At 34.0% G+C, this 20,809-nt stretch overlaps 1 protein-coding gene across 4 annotated transcripts in view; it reads right to left on the bottom strand.

Annotated features, from left to right (window-relative positions):
• Positions 1-20,809, bottom strand: part of Col4a5 (collagen type IV alpha 5 chain) — a 189,326-nt gene that overhangs the window by 117,957 nt on the left and 50,560 nt on the right. For all 4 annotated transcript variants that reach the window (XM_040744480.1, XM_013122323.3, XM_013122324.3 and 1 more), the window contains exon 2: positions 1,933-1,992. In XM_040744480.1, the coding sequence (XP_040600414.1) occupies positions 1,933-1,992 (60 nt within the window). The remainder of the gene's footprint in view (positions 1-1,932; positions 1,993-20,809) is intronic.

Here is a 20,809-nt window from a genome sequence, read left to right as displayed (position 1 = left end):
TAAATAAGAATAAACCAAAGACTGAAAATAGAGAATGCTGGCTAGTGTATGGCTAGTCAGCTAAAGGCACCTTCCACCAAGCCTAACGACCTGACTGAGTTCAATCCCCAGGAATCACAGAGTGACTCCTGCAAGTTGTTATCTGACTTCCACTCAGACACTGTGACATGTGCACACACACACACACACACACACACACAGAGACAGACACACACACTCACCACCACTACCAACAACACAAAAGTAAAAAAAATTTAAATTATACATTTAATTGAAATAGTATGACATCATCTATTCCCTTTCCTTTCTACACTCCTGCTCTTCCCTGAAGCTTTCTACTCTCCTCTACCCTTCCACTCTCAAACTGATAGCCTTTTTCTCTTTAATATTTTTTGTTACATACATATATGCATGTATAAGTATGAATAAGTAAAATTTAAAAGTAGAGAGGCTGCCTAATTATGTTGATATCAATGAGACATTATACCTTTAATGTGATATCCTGAAATTCCCTCACATTATCACAGAACTTGAGACAGAAAAGCAGATAATATACAGTAACAAAAAGAATTAGAAGAGCAATTGAGATTTTCAAAGGTAGAACACTTGCTAAAGTAAAAAATTATAGCTTTCCTGTTTTAGAATGGCTAAAAGGCTTTCCACCTAATTCCTAAAATGAATAGCAAGAAAAGCTAACACTAGTTGTGTGCCTACCTTTGCTTCCTAGGTATTCATTTAATCCTTTTAAACCATTATATACTTGTGCTGTAATTTTCAAACATTCATAGATTGAATGTGAAGTGGTATGCCTATTTCTGAAAGACAAACTTAACTTTTTTTAAAAAATTAAAAAATAACCCTGACTTATCCTGTCCAATAGTATTCTTTCTTTGCTAACATTTAAATATTAATATTACTTTCTTTAAAAGATGATCCCTTCCACTCTCTTCCTTCCCTTATCCTCTAAGCATATTACTCACACAAGTGTTATGTAGAACAGTGTTCAGTAACTTTTAACAGGTGTCTTTTAGGAAGCAGTGTGTTACATGGCAGAATTGGATTTGGGAATAAGGTTCCATAAAATAAATGAATGAACTTATTGACATCAGGACTTTTTAACATCTTTTACTATGCTAATGAATACTTTTATAACTAACTGGGATATTCCCTTAACTTTTCTTCATATATAGTTAGTAATATCCAGTTACTTACAGATTTAAAAAGTTTATTGAGCTACTAAGAGGGAAGAACAATATTGTAAGATCCCTGTCTCCTAGTACAAGTCTCTTACTACATTTTTAAAATTTCCTGTAAGGCTGAATATGATGCCTCACACCTTTCATCTCAGCATGTGGGAGGCAGAGGCAGGTTGTGGTGTGTGAGTTCAAGGTGATCCTAATCTACATAGTAAGCTCCAAGCCAGTCTGGACTAGAGAGAGCACATCTCAAAACAAAACAATTCACTGGCAAAGTGATAGGTTTCTAGAAAGGATTTTCATCCATATCTCATTTTGTTGATTCTACCTAACCCCTACTACCTGTTCCCTGCTCATTTTCTTGTCCTTTCCCCTGATGCACCCTGTGAGTTTTAGGTCAGTTTCCAATAGCTCTTGTGAGTTTTGTTATTGTTATTGTTTTGTTTATTAAAAAAGAACTAGGGGTGTGGCACAGTTGTAGATTGCTTGCTTAGCTAGTGCAAAGCCCTGGAGTCAATCCCCAGGAAGGAACCAAAATGTAACAGAACTTCTATGCACCAAGCCTAAAATATTTATTATGTGGTATCTTATGGAAAACGATTGCTGATCCTGACAAGCAGTGTAATCTTTCTAATCCCCCCTGCAATGCAGTAGAATTCGTTGTATTTATTCGTGTACAGATAGAAGCCTAATTTCATTCACAAATAGGATTTTAATTGTTTTAATCAGAACATACCTTTTGCCCTTTTATACCACTGCAGTCACATTTTGATACAGAAGAACACCCATGGCAGGCCTATAGGAGGAGAAGGAGAAACCAATAAATACAAACTTGAAAGCAAATATGACTTAGAAGTCAACTGAATGCAGCAATTCAAACTTGTAGAATCAATACAACGGAAAAAACATCTGAAAGGATGCATACAAGTGACAATGGCATTTTATATTCAAGATTTTGCTATAATTTTTCACAAGGAGAGAATGAAAATTTTATAATTTTAAACTAATAGGTATCCCTTATTTTTTACATTCGTGTGTGTGTGTGTGTGTGTGTGTGTGTGTGTGTGTGTGTGTGTGTTGTGCCTGCATATTGTAGCATGTGTGTGGTGGTAAGAAAACAACATGAAGTTGTTACTATGTAGGTTTCAGGGATAAAAATCAAGTTTCTGGCCCTGGTAGCCATCTACTTTATATGCTGACAAATACCTTTGTGATTTTTGTTTTTGTCTTTTTGAGACAGGGTCCCTCTACATAGCCCTGGCCATCCTGGGACTTAATGTGTAGACCAGGCTCATCTTGAACTCACAGAGATCTCACTGCCTCTGCTTACTGCCAGGACACAAATTATGAGCCACTATGCCCAGCTGAGAAATATTTTTAAAGATGATAAAATGAAAAGAAAAGTCATGTAACATTCTGGCTGATACGGTTTGTCACTTGTAGGAACCCCTTAGTCTTTCTTCTAAGATCATTTGTAACAAATTACCTCTCAATCTGTATCAGCAAATGACCTTGGAAACTAGCCAAGAATATCTACCACTTAAAGTCAGCTTGCTTGGCATTCATAAGTAACCACACAAGCATCATAAAACATAACACTGTGTTTCACCTCCCTTTTTCCTTGTCCCTGCTATTTCATCACTAATAGCTCAATTTTTATCCATTCTAAGCTTTACACAAAGCCTAGATGATCTGAATTGCTACTAACAAGTAAATTTAAGCTACACTAGGGAGTTCTGTCCTAAAGCCAGAAAATATCTTTCTGTAATATAAAAGCACATAAAGAATGGGAAGAGATAACATCCAGAACTATCTTTTACATTGCTGTGGAGATGAAATGCTTAGAAAAACCAGTAGTAATTAGAATGATATATATAGAGAGCACATTATTTATATATGAGAAAGCAAAACACACTTGTCAAACCAACTACTGCAAGGAAAATATAAAACATTGTTAATCACTGTTATATCATCAGAGCCTCCTGTCTTCCATGTTTTCCTTTCTCTAGTCATTACTCCTGAAATCCTTATCAATTAACTACGAATCAAACTAGAAGACACCACCCTGTTGAAACCTGTTTCCTTAATTATTATAAAGGAAAGTTAAAAGTGGTGTGATGACAGAAGCACCTCTCACACTGCAAGAGTGTGTTCCAGTAAAAGGATACTCTGACCCTTCAACTTAAAATCTTTTATAGTACTGGATAGTTTATTTTTGTCAACTTGAAACAAGCAAGAGTCATTCAATGGAGAAAATGACCTCTGTAGGAAACCCTACAAAGCATTCATTCTTTTGTCATAAATGATTGATTTTGGAGGACCCAGCTCACTCACGACTGGGCAGGTGCTCATGAGTTACATAGGTAGGCAGGCTTAGCAAAAGACAAAAACAAACTAGTAAGCAGAATCCTCCATAGCCTCTAATTCAGTTCCTGTCTCCAGGTTCCTGCCTTGAGTTCCTGTTCTGACTTCTCTCAATGATCAAGCGTGATTGTGTCATGAAATCAACACAAACCCTGTCCTTTCCAAGGTCATGGTATTTATCACAGTAATAGAAAGCATTTTAGTTATACACAAGATAAAGTATAAACAAACCCATGTAAAACAAAAAGATTTGGGACAGAAGTTAACATAAAATATATAATTCTGGTTTATGCAAAGATGAATTAATTGAGTCTAAACTACGAATTTACAAAATTGAGAAGTCACACAATAACAAGTTATTGAGAAAGGAATAGTCAACAGTAATAATACCTGAATTAGATTGTACATATTATCAACAGTTAATTGCATTATTAATAGAAGAACAAAAAGTAATGTTCATTCACAACGGCTACTAGTATGACAACAATATTTGACATTGGGAAGTTTGTTGTAAATGAAAATGAGATCATTTTGCATTTTCAGACATTTGAATCAAGAGATCTTCCCCCCAAATACATATATTACAATCCTGAAAATAATGCTAAAACAGCCTAATTGAATTTCATGAATACAAACAAAAACAACATGAATTCACATTACACATGTATTTTCACTTCTCAATATCTACAATAACACATAAATCTTGAAATATAACTTATGAATGAACAAAACGTTTTACATTCTTGTATGGTTATATTCAATGTTTCTCAAGATTAATGATTTCATCATATTAAACTTCTTTATCAACTAACATGAAGTATATTTTAGAGAGAACACTCCCTAAAACACTTAGGAATTACAAAAAACATTGTTTGAATTTAATTTAAAATTTTAAGTTATAGTCTATTTATACCAAATAGATTATAAAAAGGACTCTGTAACTCTTGGGTTAAAAAAAGTGTCATTGTAATACACGTACCAACCACTAGATGCCACTTTCCATGCAGTTATTAATGGGACGCCATAAGGAAACGGCCCTAATTAAACATCTCATTAGGTGGAACAGCTTTTCATTTTTAAGCAGTATCTATTCATATTGACAAGATGTCTAATAAGCACAAAGCATGATGGTATATCTATGAGTGGCACAAAAATACGTAGACCTGAGTGCTTGCTGCCTTTAAGGAATATGCAACATGGTTTTTAAGAATCTAGTCATAAATGAATGAACATGTAATTAAAATTAAGTGGAGTAATGCTATGGCAGTAATGAAAAGAGTAATAACATGGAAGAAATATATCCTGATCTTTCTATAGCAAGCGAATGAAACCATGGATTAGTTCTCCACATGCTTTAGGGCTTGCTTCTCATTTATAAAATGACAGACATGGATAATCATTTCACTCAGTAGAATCAAAATTTAATTATAATTCTATAGGATTCACCAACTAAAAGAAAATGACTGGTATCCATGGTTATAAGAATCAGAGTTAATAAAGGTATTTCCCTTGAGGCTGAGAATTATTAGTAACACTTGGAAGGTAGGCAAAAATCTTTCTAGACTCTAGGAAAAAAAAAGATTATACCAAGTAATATGATTAAAGACAAATTTAGGTGAGGCAAATAGTGAGATAAAATGAACATTACATACCTCAGTTTAAAAGATTTCCCAAGTATACATGAAAAGTATGATAGGAAAGTATGTTTGTTAGCTTCTTTTGAGACGAAGTTTATATCCCAGACTAACATGAACTTGTACTACTCTTGTGTCAGCCTCCCAGGTTCTAGAGACTTAGCATGGACTCAATCCTAGCTTAATCTTTTCAATACTGTGTGGGGAAACTTATTTCTACAAAATCATTGATGATTGTTAATGTATGATAATTATGGCTTATAGAAATATTTTTAGTTTTTATTCTGTGAGAAAATATCAAAATAAAAATTATGGAAGGTTTATATTATCACACATTAAAATATATCAGGAAACTATAATAATTAAAACAGTATGGAACTGCTCCCAAGATTTATTGCTCAAAAATAATTAATAATTTAGTACATGGTATTAGGATAAGTATAGGAAATAATAATTTTAGATCTTAAAATATGAAAATAAAAGAGATTAAAATAATACCTGCAATATTTGGGCATTTGTATATAGGTAATGAAATATCTTGAAGGTAAGTCCAAGGTCTAAACATAAAGTACATTTATATTTCTTATATACCTCCACCCCCCTCCCAAGCAGTGCCACCAAATGGGAGTCAAGTGTTCAAATATTAGAGCATATGAGGGGCATTTCTCACTCAAGCCACTACTTTTAGACACTAGAAAAAGAGAAATTTGAAAGATCTGCTCACATCTTTTTTTAAAGATTTATTTACTATGAATATAATATTCTGCCTCCATTTTTACGCCAGAAGAGGGCGCCAGATCTCACTATTGATGGTTGTGAACCACTACGTGGTTGCTGGGAATTGAACTCAGGACCTCTAGAAGAGCAGTCTGTGCTCTTAACCTCTGAGCCATCTCTCCAGCTCTCTGTTCACATCTTAAGATTTGAACCTCCTATAAGATAGGACTTGTGACATTTTTCTTTCTAGGTCTGTGTTATCACATTCAATATGATCTTTTCTAGTTATATCCATTTATCTGAAAATAAATCCTGACTTCATTCTTAATTACAACTGAATAGTTCCATAGTAGATATATAGCACATTTTCATTACTTATTCATAGGATGAAGAATAATTTAGGTTTTATTTTAGCTAATTTGAATAGATCAGAAATGAACATGGTTGAGCAATTACCTGTGGAATAAGAATGAGTCATTTGACCACATGCCAAGGAGTGGTATTCCTGAGTCATAAGATAGATTTATTTTTACATTTTTTAGGATTGTTCACACTGATTTCCAGGGTGGCTGGACCAGATTGCAACCCCACAAACGGTAAGCAAGGAATCTCTCCCCCAATCCTATTTAGTATTTGTTATTAATTGTTTTGTTGTGCTGTATCATTCTGACTTGGGTAAGGTAAATCTCAATGTTCTTTTGACCTCATTTCCCCATTGGCTACGTACAATGAACATGTTTTGAGATGTTTCTTTGCCATTTTATTCTTCTTTTGAGATCTCTTGTTTCAAGTCCCAGGTCCATTTTTGAAAGGGTCCTTTTTGTTTGTTTGTTTGTTTGTTTGACTGTTTTTTGGGTTCTTTGTATATTCTGAATAAAATTCTGTTAATACCTTTTATCAGATGGAGAGCTCTCAGAGTCTCTCCCATTCTGTGGGCTTCCTCTTAGCCTGGTTGATTGTTTCTTTAGATGTGCAGAAGCTCCGTTTGTCATTTTTGGGCTTTAATTCTTGGATAAATGGAGTCTTATTCAGAGTGCTTTCTTATATCTATCATATAGGATAGTTTCTGTTAGCAGTTTCAGTGTTTCAGGTTTCAAGTTGAGGTCTTTGATCTATTTGGAGTTAGTTTGGGAGTGTGATGGTAAATACAGGTCTAATTTCATCCTGCCTATGGACATCCAGGTTTCATTAAGATTATAATTTTATTTGTAATGTTTAGATTAAAACTTAATTATAGCATTCCTTCCCTCTTCTCCCACCAAACAATCCCATGTACTCCTCCTTACTCTCCTTAAAATTCATGGACATCTAGTTTTCCCATCACTATTTGTTCAAGTGCTTTTCTCCAGCTTAAATTTTTGGTATCTCTGTCAAACATAAAGTGACTGAAGTTTAATTCTTCAATTTTGTTCCATTGGTCCACAGGTCTTTTTTTCGCCAGTACCATATTGTTTTTATTATAATGGCTCTGTAATATATCTTGATATCTGGAATGGTAATCTCTCCGGCACTGTTTTTTTCACTCAGAATTGTATTTGCCTATCCTGGATCTTTTATGACACCATATGAATTTTTAGATTATTTTCTTAAAAGGGGAAACATATTGACAAGGTAAAACTATAAAAAATTAAAAGAAAACATTGGAGTATATATTCCTGATCTTTATTTAGTCAGTCCTTCTTAGAAAATTCATCAAAAGGGCAAGAGGAGTGGCTAAGCAGTCAAATGCTACTTTTGAAGAAGGTGAGAGTTTAGTTGCCAGCTCCCATGTCAGAGGCTCACAAAGACCTGAAACTCCAGCTCCAGAAGAACCTAGAACCTGGAATCTAGAACCTCTTCTGGCCTCCACAGACACCTATGTGCACATGGCATTCACTCACACAGATGTAGATACACACATACACAGAGAAATAAAAGTAATAAATATTTTTTAGAAATTAAAAAATTATCAGAACTAAAAAGTGAAAATACTTGATAGGTAAAGTATATTTATAAATAATATTCTTCATAAAGAAGAATATATATGTGAATAAAGAGACTGCATAACTTATTATGTATGCAAATACTCTGATTTTAAAATGAAAGGTGAATTGTCATTTATTTTAAAAAGAGTGATGAATGACAGGGGAATTCCTTCTGTGTATATGTAAATAAAGCACTGTTGGCCAATAGGGAAACAAGATAGGTGGGAGTCAGAGTCAAAGAAGATTCTGGGAAATGTAGTCAAGGGTGAGTGGTCACCATGTGATCCCAGGGAAGAAAGGATGGATCAGGATGCCGTCCTCAAAAAGATAAGTCCTTACAAAAATACATATTAGTAATTATGTGTTAATAATTAAGACAGAGCTAGCCATTAAAAAACGGCCAATAGCTTCATATAGACACTATAACACATAATATAGTGTCTTGTGTGTTATTTGGGGATACAGTGCCAATGGGACCCAGATAGGAATACCACAACAGATTAAGAGAGCATGTGCAAACATATCACTAGCCATTAGAAAAATGAAAACCAAGAACATTATGAAATACAAATTAATAATACTCCCCAGTTCTGGTTTTAAAAAGACAATAATAACATCTACTGAGGATGGAGCCCAGATAGAACCCTCATACATTGCTGCTGGAATTGGAGAATGAGATAACCATTTTATAACAATCTAGCAGTTACTAAAGCAAACATAATAACATTCTTAGGCATATATCTAAGAAAAGTAAAATAACTGTATAAAACACCTTATTTTTGACTTCATAAGATCATGACAAATAATAATCCAAAGGACTGAAAACAACCCAGATATCCATCAAGATGAACTTATTAAATAATACATAGTATATACACAGTCAATAAAATATCATTTGACAAGAAATAGGAGAGAAGTATTGCTTCGTGCTACAATATTCATAAGCTTTTGAAATACTGTTAAGTAAAAGAACACAAATACAAAATTTCACATTGGCATGAGTTTTCTTATGTTAAACATTGAGGATTGAACTGTAGAAACAAGAAGGCTGGGGTCAATGAGAAGAGAAAGTTAAGGGATATGGTTTTCTTATCATATTGACAAAATGTTTTAAAATTTATTTGGGGGATGGCTGTAAAATTCTGTACATATTCAACAAAACTCCTTAACATACACCTTTAATAGATAAACTGAAATCTGTGCAAATTATGTATCAAAGACGTTGTTAAAATTCATGTAAAATATAAAATATAGGAAGATATACAATCAACAACTAAGATGTTAAGACATTTCTCTACTTTAAAACTAACAAGTGATCTTTGCTACAGTGTTCTGGTACAGCTCTAAAAGTGTAAGATTTCTGAATCAGACATAAGAATGTATTACTCAAAGCTATAGCCTGGGCTTTCCAAAGCTCCCATTTCCACAGGGTGATGCTAAGCAGACAAAATGAACCTTCACACATGTCACATTGATGGCTGTTGCTGAAGAGAAATCAGGTATTTCAAGAACTTACTTATCTCATAAGGAGAAGTAACTGTTTTGCTTGAGGTCTTGTTTTTATTATACTAAACATATCTGGCTTTTCTTGCAATGGGAGATAACTACCACCCGTTCTCAAGTCATTTATTATAAAACATCCATGAAAGTAAAATTCACTGAAAGTACAGTTCCTCTCCTCCCAAGATGTCCATGGAATGTCCATGGAAAATTTTTGTCAGACATCATCTTGAAATTTGAAACTTTAAGAGAACAAACAAAAGCAGGACAAAAACAATTATAAAAGACACAATCTTTTAAAATGATTAATTTTTCTTAAGGGTGATGGTTTATTAGTAATTAAGATATGATTTGTGATGATGTCGTTACGTACAAGGTGTCATGTTTTCTTTAAGTTACTTTTGAATAATTCTTGGACATGTGCACACATAGAAACACTAGTAAGCAAGAGTAAGAAGTATAAAGCAAATACAGTAAAACACTGACAAATACTGAGTCTGCATGAAAATATAACTGTTTTCATTACATATTCTTACTATGTTTTGAAAATGCTAGCAAAATCTTAGGTAAGTACCTTGAGAAAAATGTTGGAAACAAATATCCTTAGAACTTCAAAAAAGGAAGCAAATTTCAGAATGTTTGATATGATATTTATCAGAGACATCAAAAGCCTAAGATTACACAGAAAGGTTGATATAAAGATGAAAAAGCCATGTACAATAATAACCAAAGAAGCCTGGTATCACTATATTAATTTTAGACAAAATGGATTTTAAGGCAGAACACATTACAGAAGATAAAACAAGGTCACTTCAGAATGATAAAAGATTTGGTTCACAAGGAAGATTTTGTTTAAAATATCTTAAATAATACACATTAATAACATCTCCAAAATACAGAAAGTAAATACCAACAGATTTATAAAAGCACACAAATCTATATAGTTGGAGATCTTAGATAAACCTCTCACAACTGACTGATATAACATGTAAACAAAATAATTTGTAAGGACATACAAACATTTGAACATGACTAATAAACTTATACTAATGGTCATCTATAAGGCAATGTATCCATCAATTGACAAACACAAATTTAAATGAGATAAATCTTACAATTTATTAAAATTCACCATACACTGTTATTTTAAGTGTTTGAACAAATATAAATGGTCAGATATCATGAAAAACATAATATTTAACCATAATGTAGTTGAGTTTGAGTACATGATTCAAATCTAACGGAACAATATCATAGAACAGAACAAAACAGAAAAAAATAGCTGAATCTTGTTATCAAAAATACATAGGACTGAATGTGAGGGATAAATTACAAACTTATTTTTCCAAAGAGTATAGATGTAAAAAGTACTACATAAAACATGATGAAGTTGGATTTAACATAGCGCTAGCAACTTTTGAAAGGAAAGGAAAGTTTGGGAAAAAAAAACCACAACTGTCACTCAGATTAAATTACTAAAGGGATAGAAAATTCAAAAGAATTTCTGCAGAGACTAGTTTAATAAAGCTGCTGAAAATAAACTAATATATTTACGTGAATTAGATTTTCATATGCCAGAAAATGACTGAGAGATTGCATACAGAGAAGCTTCAGTGTAAGTAAGTCTCCTAAGTTAGGAGGAAAGCAAGGGTACCACATACACTATAGTACTTTTTGAAAGAAAGATACCTTAATAAATGCATTGCGCTGACAAATAAAAGACCAACAATACAACAAACAGTATATCAATAAGAATAACATACCCAGAATATGAAAACACAACTTGTTGGTTTAATTGAGAATGGTATAATATAGGGAGAAGACAAAAAGAATGCAAGTGTTGATAAACAAAAAATTTGCAAGATTTTACCCTTGAATGACTGATTGAGGATTTAAGAGTAATGAAGAATAGAACTGTACAGGTTAAACTTTTGGATCATAAGTATACAGTACAGTACTATGTCATCCTAATATGCAATGGCTCTTCTTTTGAGTTCAAGACACTACTAGGAGAAACTATTTTAGCTTATTTTTTATTTTATTATGTGTGTGGGTATACAACCTTTCATTGACATCATATTACAAGCCATAAACACATCATACCTCTTTATAATAAATGTTAATAATAAAACAGTGTTAGAGGAGTTGTAATAGATTTTATAAATTAACTAATGTACTTCCATCGTTTTAAATGTGAAAAATGCAGAAAAATGACAGAACCCATCAGTAGCATAGCCAGAGCCAAACCATTCCCTTGACTTCTCCAATATTTCCAATATATTCTCATTTGCTTCTAAATTCTGAGCAAAAGCCAAGACATTTTTGCCAGATTTTCTATGAAGAGGAAACATTTTCTTATCACTATAGTGAAAAGTTTTCTTTAAAAATCAAATTATTGATGAACACATTAATCAGTTAGAAAGCCTTTTAACTAAAATAGCACCTGCCAGTTTCTCCATATTCAGAGCTAAAAATATTAAGTGACTCACTAAAATATGATACAGGAGCAGGGGATGTTGTTGAGTGGGTACAGTACTTCCATACAAATGTGAGGAACTGAGGTCAAATACCCACCACTTATCAGTGCTACAGTAGTGGGTATCTGCCATCTGGGTTCTTCTTCAGCAACATGGAAGCTGGAAACAGGAGAATTCCTAGAAGCTCACAAGACCAGCTAGCCTGCTGTAAGCAAAACAGCAACAGATAACAACGAGACCCTACCTCAACCAAGACGAAAGGCAAGGACGAGCTCTGGAGTTGCTTTCAGACCTCCAAAGGCATGGAATGGCACACACACATCCACACACAGACACACATGCATCACACACAAAAAACAATGACGTACATAAAAACATTGAATTTTGATGCCTAAAAGTAATTCACAATTATAACATATAACATATGAATGCTACTTGATTTTTTCTTAAAACTTTGAAATTTATTGGGATAGTAGAAGAATAACATATATTTCTATTTAGAAACTTTGTTGGTGTTGTTTATTCAGTGGAGAACAAGTTGGGATTGGGAAGAAAGGGGGGTTATAGATGGATGCCTATAAACTCACTTTGATCAAAGTGAGACAAAAGATTTGAAGATAACTGTGGTGATCTGAAAAACAATGACCTCTAAGGAAATTGCACTATTAGGAGGAGTGGCCTTGTTGAAGTAGGTGTGGTCTTGATGGAGGAAGTGTGTCACTGTGGAGGCAGACTTTGAGGTCCCATATATGCTCAAGCCACTCCCAGTGGGACAGACCACTTCCTGTTGCCTCCACAGATGTGCAATGAATTCTCAGCTCCTTCTCCAGCACCATGTTGGCTTGCATGCTGCCATGTCCTACCATGAAGATAATAGACTGAACCTCTGAAACTGTAGGGGAGCCTCCCCAATTAAATGTTTTCCTTTATTAGAGTTGCCGTGGTCATGGTCTCTTCACCGCAAAAGAAACCCTAACTAAGACAACATCAATTAACAAATGATGGCATTTCTAGCATTTACTCTAAACGATATACCAGTTACTTCACTACTAATACTAATAATCTTCCAAATCCACAGACAAGTTTCTCAGATTAGTAACTATAACTTTGCATTTGGTTCAAGGAAGACAAGTCTATGCCTTGCCTTAGGAGTTTTGTTGTATTATTTTAACTTTTATAAAGATGTATTTATTTTAAAATTCATTTTATGTATTCAAGTATGTACCGGCACATGTTTATACCACATGCATGTGGTACTAATGGAAAACAGCTAGGGATGCAGATCTCCTGAAACTGGAGTTACAGGCAGTTATGAGCTTCCTGCTGTGAGCTCTGGGAACCAAACCTGGGTCCTCTGAGCTCTCTTAACTGCTGAGACATCTGCCCAGTCATTGAGTAATTCTTTTGTTTACAAGTACTTCTAGATAGAACTCATGTAAAATTGCACCCTTCTGTTTTTAGTAATTAGTTTGGATAAATAGGAATTCTATATACAAAATTTACCTGCTCTAATTTATATTCATTGTTACCTCAAAAAAAAAAAAACAGGTTGGTCTTCGTTAAAGTAGCTTGTATTTGGTTTCTACTCATTTTTGAAACATCTCATATAGCCCAGTCTAGCCTCAAACTTTCTATGTACATGACAGTAACTTTGAGTTCCCAAGCCTTATGTATCCCCCTCCAAAATACAGGAATCAGAGGTATCCACCATCACACTTGATTCGTTTTTCCTTATGTTACAATCATAGAGTGCATTTTTCACAACTGTCATTCTGACTTAGGTTAATTTTTATCTATAGAAATCCTATCATACGTGAAGCCCTAGGTCCTTTCTCCAGCCTAATGACAGTAATAGTGAATTAAACTTAATAATTTTAAAGAAATGAAAACTTCAACTCTAAAAATTGAAGATGTTTGGGAAAGTCTTCTATTTGGTCTATAGTCGTTTTACAGAATGTTTACTGTCATCATGTGTTCTGCATTAATATAGAACTGATTCAGAAAAGCCTCATGTAATAGTGATTGTCTTCCAATGTTTTTAGCTTGGAGTATGCCAAATTCAATTTTTAAAAGTCATTTGGAGAGGTGATTGGAGAGGTTTCTCAGCGGTTAACAGCACTTGTTGCTTTTGTAGAGGTCCCAGATTTGGTTTCCAGAATTCACAACCATCCATAACTCCAGTTCTAGGAAATATGATGCCCTTATCTGACCTCCATGGCTACCAGGTGCACATATGATAAATGTGAATGCACACACACACACACACACACACACACACAGCACAGAGAGAGAGAGAGAGAGAGAGAGAGAGAGAGAGAGAGAGAGAGAGAGAGAGAGAGAGAGAGAGAGAGAGAGATGCAGGCAAAACACACAATACAATAAAATACATAAATACAAAATAAGGTTTTTTGGTGACATTATCTTGCTACATAATTCAGGCTGAACCTGGAACTTGCTAATTTGTCCACATTGTTCCCAAACTTACAATCCTCCTTCCTCAGTACTGGGAGTTCAGATGCATTCCTTCATTTGTGTTAGGTAAGAGTTCTATCACAGAATAATATCACCAGCAGTTTTTATGTATTTGAAAACAGGGGACTCCAATGCTGCCCAGGTCATCCTTGAAATAGCAATTCTCCTGCCTCAACTTCCAGATTAGCTGAGATTATAGTGTTGTGCCACAACCTCCAGTTACAAATTTTATTTATTTTAAACTAATATGCAAATCTTATAAATATTAACAGAGTAATCTAAAGGTCTGTTGCATTTATACATTGTTGTGATTGCTAATATTCATTATTAACTTGACACGTTCTAGAATCACTGAGGGGACAAACTTCTAGGTATCACTATGAGGGAGCTTATAGATTGTGTTGAGGTGGGAAGACAGACCCTAAATGTCAGGAGCATGATTTCACTGGCTAAGATCCTGGATGCAATAAAAAAGGAGAAAGAAGCCCATGCACTAGAATTTATTTCTCTACTTCTGAATTGTTTGTAAGATGGAGCCTCTCAGAGCTTAGTAATTTGACCTGCTCTTAACACATGGTGTCTCAAACATATGGTCATATTTACTTATCATATATAAAATTACATATATAAGATAAATAAATTAGGAAGTTTGTGATGAAAGCTTACAAAACAATAAAAATGAAAAAACCACTTGTATAGGTCTTTATAATTTATAGGCAAGATGGTAACTCTTTTACCTCTGTAATAATTCTGTAATGTATCCAAATGTAGTGATCTATGTTTTTTAAATGTAGAAATTGAGGTTTACAGGGCTAAAATGACTGTTTAAGACTACAAAGTAAGATGACACTTAAACTCTCAAATCTTTTAATTCCAAATGACACATTCCCTGCACTACTAAATAATTCCATTGCAAGAAAGCAGTAAAACTTTCCAAGTAAATATCATTTGTCGAAATTGATGATGGCTTGTGGCCTGAAGTGAAGACTCAGTGATTAAGAGTGTATACTGCTCAATCACGAGGACTGGAGTTAGGCTTCTATCACATATGGTGTGTGGCTCAAGAAATGCCTACAAATTAAGCTCCATGAAGTTCAATACCTTCTTCTGTCCTCTAGGGACACTCTCACACATGTTTGTACACACATACACAGATATCTGGTGCCCAAGTAGGCCAGAAGATGGCATTAGATCCCCTCGGACTGGAGTCATAGACAGTTATGAGCTCTATTTGGATACTTGGAATCAAATCTGGGTCCTCTGGAAGAACAAGTACTCCTTAACTGCTGAGCCATTTCTCCAACACTTTACTCGTTTCTTTAGCATGCAATGTAACAACACAATGAGACAATATCAGTGGTTATTATCACATTTAAACTATGGCATTCTAGAAAAGACTAAACATTCCTCCAATGACATTTCCTGCCATTCTAAAATACATGACACATTTAGGGGTGCACATGGGATAGTCATATCATGTTAGTTATAATTATGACCTGGTTATTATCTTCCTTTGGAATTTGAGCATGAGATAAGGGATGTGATTGTGTGTCTGGTTGACAAGAGGTGCACTTGTGATGGCTAATTTTGGTTGTCAAGTTGACTAAATCGGGAATATGCTAAATCCCGAGCTGCCAGACATACCTGTAAGGGCTTTTCTTAATCAGATTATTTGATGTAGGGAGATCTGCCCTAAACTTAGGCCACAACTTCTGGTGGCAGCCCACAGAAAGGAACAGGAAAGAAGGAAGCTTTTAATTTTGTCTGCTTGCTCTTACCCTCCCTGGCAAGTTTATCTGTCCTGTTGCTAAGATATTCCTTTGTGGGTATGAGAACCTACTTCTTAGGGACTCAAGTATAGTGTAAAGACCAGCAGATTTCTAGAAGTATTGCTGGGCTCTAGCATAGACTGGGACTACTAACCCATCCAGTCTCATGGACTGAACAACTGCCAGATTCTTGGCCTTTCTGTTGGGTAACAGCCTTTGTTAGACTACTCAAACTATAGCCTAATAAATGCCCTTCAATATAGATTTATTCTATCAGTTCTGTTCCTTTAGAGAACTCCGACTAAGACACTTGGCCTCAGAAAAGTACTAACATCATAAATGAAAGCAGCAAACAAAAAGACTACAGAAACATGATTATAAGAATAAAAACTTCCGAGCTCTGCTGAGCATAAATATGTCAGGAATTTCTCCTATGAAGCAATCAGATTCTGTGTTCTAAGTGCATTTAAGACCCAGTGAGTCCGAATTCAGGGCTCTATGCCAGTGTAAAAATCCACTAAGATGCCCTAGGCCTACTTGTTGCCTACCTACAGGAAGAGAGAAAGAAGATATTATTTTTCCCCTGATGAGTGGACTAGAATAGTTTTAATGGAATTACTGGCTGATCATATCAGCAGCTGGTATTCACAGTCAAAGGAACTGATATGATCTTAAACTCTATTTAACATTCAGTCAGGCAAGTGTTCTATATGAAATTTCTCCACTTCATGTTTTCCAATGAGCAGAAATCACAGAAACATACAAAGCAAGAATGCTTCAGTTCTGCTTGTTTCGTTTGTGAACAACAGGAAAAGACAAACTATTCTATATGATGTAACTGTGCCACTAATTACATAAAACAACATATGAAGTGTAGAAAATAATATAATGTCCATAAACCCATCAAAATACAAAACTCCATTTCCATACTGTAAAACTATATATGTGACACACCCTATATACTGTCAAGTCAATACTTAGAAAACTAACAACTTCCTATTAAAGTTGACAGTGCTTTCTCCATACCCACTCATATGGGACAAATATTTTGTCACATTATATAATTATAATGACAAAAATCCATATCTTTCCTAGCCCTCCCTAGATGAGGCAAGTGGACACAGGTGAGAAGGAGATGATTGGCAAACAGATATCAAAGGTGTAGAGTTCATTATAAGAAAAAAAAATCTAGGGTATGCTTGTAATAAAAATAGCAACCATCCAGCAATAGGCTTTGAAATCTCACTTTAGCATGAGATTATAAGTTATATCTATCACTAGCCCACTATGGGAATTCTGGGCGAAAAGATCTAATATTTGCATAACAACTTTAGAAATTCAAGTCTAACTGGACAAATATTTGCATGTCCAATTTCATTGAAACACTGAAGTTGAAACAGAAACAATGAAACAAATGTGGTATATTAGAAATTAAAATGGGGGGTGGAAAGGTTTCTCTGTAGTTAAGAACATTGGCTTTGCTTCTAAAGGGCTGGGCTCGATTCCAGTACCTCATAGTGGCTCACACTTGCCTATAATTCCAGTTCCAGGAGACCTGATGTCTCCTTTGTCCTCTTTATACATCAGGCATGCAAGTCATACACAGACATACATGCAGGCAAAAACACATATATACATAAACTAAAATTTTTAAAGAAGAAATTAAAACAGTACCTCTAGCAAACAACAGTTACAGATTTGTGAGAAGGCAAAACTGGAATAGAATGTATGGTATCTTTACCTGTACTAGATTTGTGGGAGTGGAATGTCTCTTATTAAGAAAACACTGATTACATTTCTAGTTACTAATCCCCTACAATGTATAGGCACATAAAGAAATGAGGTGTATACAATTTTGTTCTATAAGAATTTACAAAAATCTTAATTGTCTTGAAAGCAATAAGCACTGTTGGAGATAGAGAAATACGGTACAAATATATGAACTGGAAAAAAGAACCTAACTTAAAGAGATTTTGTAATTCAGCTGGAGAAACACAGGGGCAAATCAATAGTTGCTATGAATAAAAACAATAGAACACAAAATTCTGTAATGAAAAAAATTTTAAATTAATTGATGTTACTTTGATCTGGTGGCATATGCATGTATGGCTGATAAACTAAGATTGTGAGTTCAAGGCCATACTAAGCTCTTTAGTGGGAAGTTTGTAGGAAACAAATAAATAAACAAACAAACAAATGGGTATTAGAGGAATGGGGAGTCACTGTAATTTAAAAGGGAAAGTGGTCAAAGAAAGTCAATCTGAATTATATTGAACACTTTAATGGAAGTAATGTGGTCAGTTATATATTTGGGTATGATACAGTTAATACAATACAATAGACTATGTAATACCTGAAATGAAACTAGCCTAAGGGACATTTTCTGTGAATGAAATCTATACATAAGAATTAAAGTGTAAAATAACTTACTATCAAATGATAACATTTTGAAAAGATAATGCCTATGAAGAATTACAAGAATGAAAAATTCATCCTACAAACAAAACACAATTGGAAAGAAAATATCACATAACCAAACTAGAAATACAACAGAGAACCCTGACTAAATTATATTTTCAAACATGTAAGAACATTGGATGCGGGAATAAAGACAGAATAAATATAAAGATATGGAGATGGAGGAACATAAACCTGTATGAAAACTAAAAATCAAAATCTAAAAGGAATCAAAGCTGGGGAAAAACTCCTGAGAAAAATAAAAGCAACAGAGACTTACTTGCCCTGGTATTTGAATAACATTTTGTTCAGTTTATCTGCAACAAGAAGGTGCCCTTCAAACTAATGAGAACAAGTACCAATTCCTTATCTAAAGGTAGAGGATGTGATGGCTAAAATAGCCAAAATTTTAGAATCAAATAAATTTTGTGCTAAGCTATGTGAGCTTTTTCTTAAATACTGTTGAAACATTCATAAATATGGGAAGTAAGAAATAATAAAATCAGATATAACACAATCAGAAAAACTTGTTAGTATTAAAAAGAGATGAATTACAGGGAATATAGAAACAATCACACAGCTAGGTTAAATAAGATAATAGTTTTGCATATAAGGGAAATAGAAAAGATCAGTCACTAGAATTCAAAGCACGCACATACAGGTTATATTCTTGTAGGTGAAATTCTGAACAAAATTAAAATTCAGCTCTATGAACTTCCTAATGAACGATAAAGGTGGGTCCTGCAATGCCTAAATTCTCTGCTATACCCCTCACTGCATTTCTTAACATTATTCTGTGCTCCAATTTTCTTCTATTGCCTAACTCATGCAGTTAAGTGTAAAACTAGTACAGCTACACTTCATGGCCGAGACTATTTTTGAGTTTCAGGCAATGTTACCTGGTGTTAAGTTCAAATTGACTTGATGTTTATACTCAATTTTTAGAGAAATGTCCTGAGTTAACAGTAATAACATTCTGAAAATTATAATGGTTTATCTATTCAAGAAAATATTCCAGTGAATCATAATTCTTATCAGGAAAATGAAATTTATTATAATTTTAAATGTTTGCTTTCCTTTATTTGATGCTTTGCATATTAACCTTGGAGTAGTCAAAATTTGGCTACTGAATATACCACAAAGGTACAGTGATTAAGAGAGTGGTACCAGCATGAGGTTAACCAAATAAAGGAAACAAATGTGAGATGTCATGTGACTGGTTTAAAATAAAGTCTTAAAAACAAAGATGAGAGAAGTGACAAATGTTCAAAGAACAATGCATGAAATTCTTGAGGAATTAATAAAAATGTTTAAAAACCCCTAACTAAGAAACCACTTTGAAATATTAGTGTAAGGGTCAGACAGTTGGCTCAACAGGTAAGGCACTTTCCAGGAAGCCTAATGACTAGAGTTTGATCTACAGCACCCACATGGTGTAAGGAAAAAACTCCTGTAAAGTTGTTCTTGTAGCTCTAAGTATGTATCATGGTACCCAGCCACACATTAAATAAATAAATGTGATCTACTTTCCCTTAAAGATTGTATCAGTATAAACAATAACCTCTTGGATATGAGTCCCAAAACAAAGGTTAAAAAAAACAAAACAGAAAAATGGGATTATTTCAAACTAAGAAGCTTCTACATGATAAAGAAAAGAATTGACAAAGTGAAGAGACAACCTACACAATGGAAGAAAATATATGTAAATTGTTTATCCCTTAAGGGAATGATATCCAGAGCACAAATAAGAACATTTTTCAAGACTATAACAGCTTTATAAAAAGACTAGGAAGCCAACTTGTCAACACTCTTATTACTCAGATACAGGATACATTGTTTTAGAAAGAATATTTAATATTGGCTGAAGCCCATAAAGTACATTTAAGTGTAAGAGTACATAATTGCAAAAAGAAAAAAAATATGTCATGCTCACAGAATGAGGGAGAACCAATTATCCTGAATAATAAAAGTTATCCCTGCTTCGCAATATAATAAACTATACAATTTTTGTGCTCTCAATATGAAGCACATAAATTTATAATTTGAAATATTTAATTTTCACTAATACCGAAACTGTGTTAGTTCATTCTGCTTACCATAACAAAATATCATAGGCTGGGTGGGGGAACCAAAATTAATTTATTACCTCTCAGTTCTGGAGGCTTAAAACTCTAAGATCAATGTTCCTTCAGTGTATGATTTCTTTGATATCTCCTTTTGTGGCAGGGAGAAAGCATATTGTGTATGCTTTTAAGGGTA

The sequence above is a fragment of the Mesocricetus auratus genome, unplaced genomic scaffold, assembly GCF_017639785.1.
Source record: "Mesocricetus auratus isolate SY011 unplaced genomic scaffold, BCM_Maur_2.0 Super-Scaffold_100003, whole genome shotgun sequence".
Lineage (NCBI taxonomy): Eukaryota > Metazoa > Chordata > Mammalia > Rodentia > Cricetidae > Mesocricetus > Mesocricetus auratus.
Note: the sequence above shows the minus strand (reverse complement) of the source record. Positions and strands in the feature narration are given on the sequence as shown.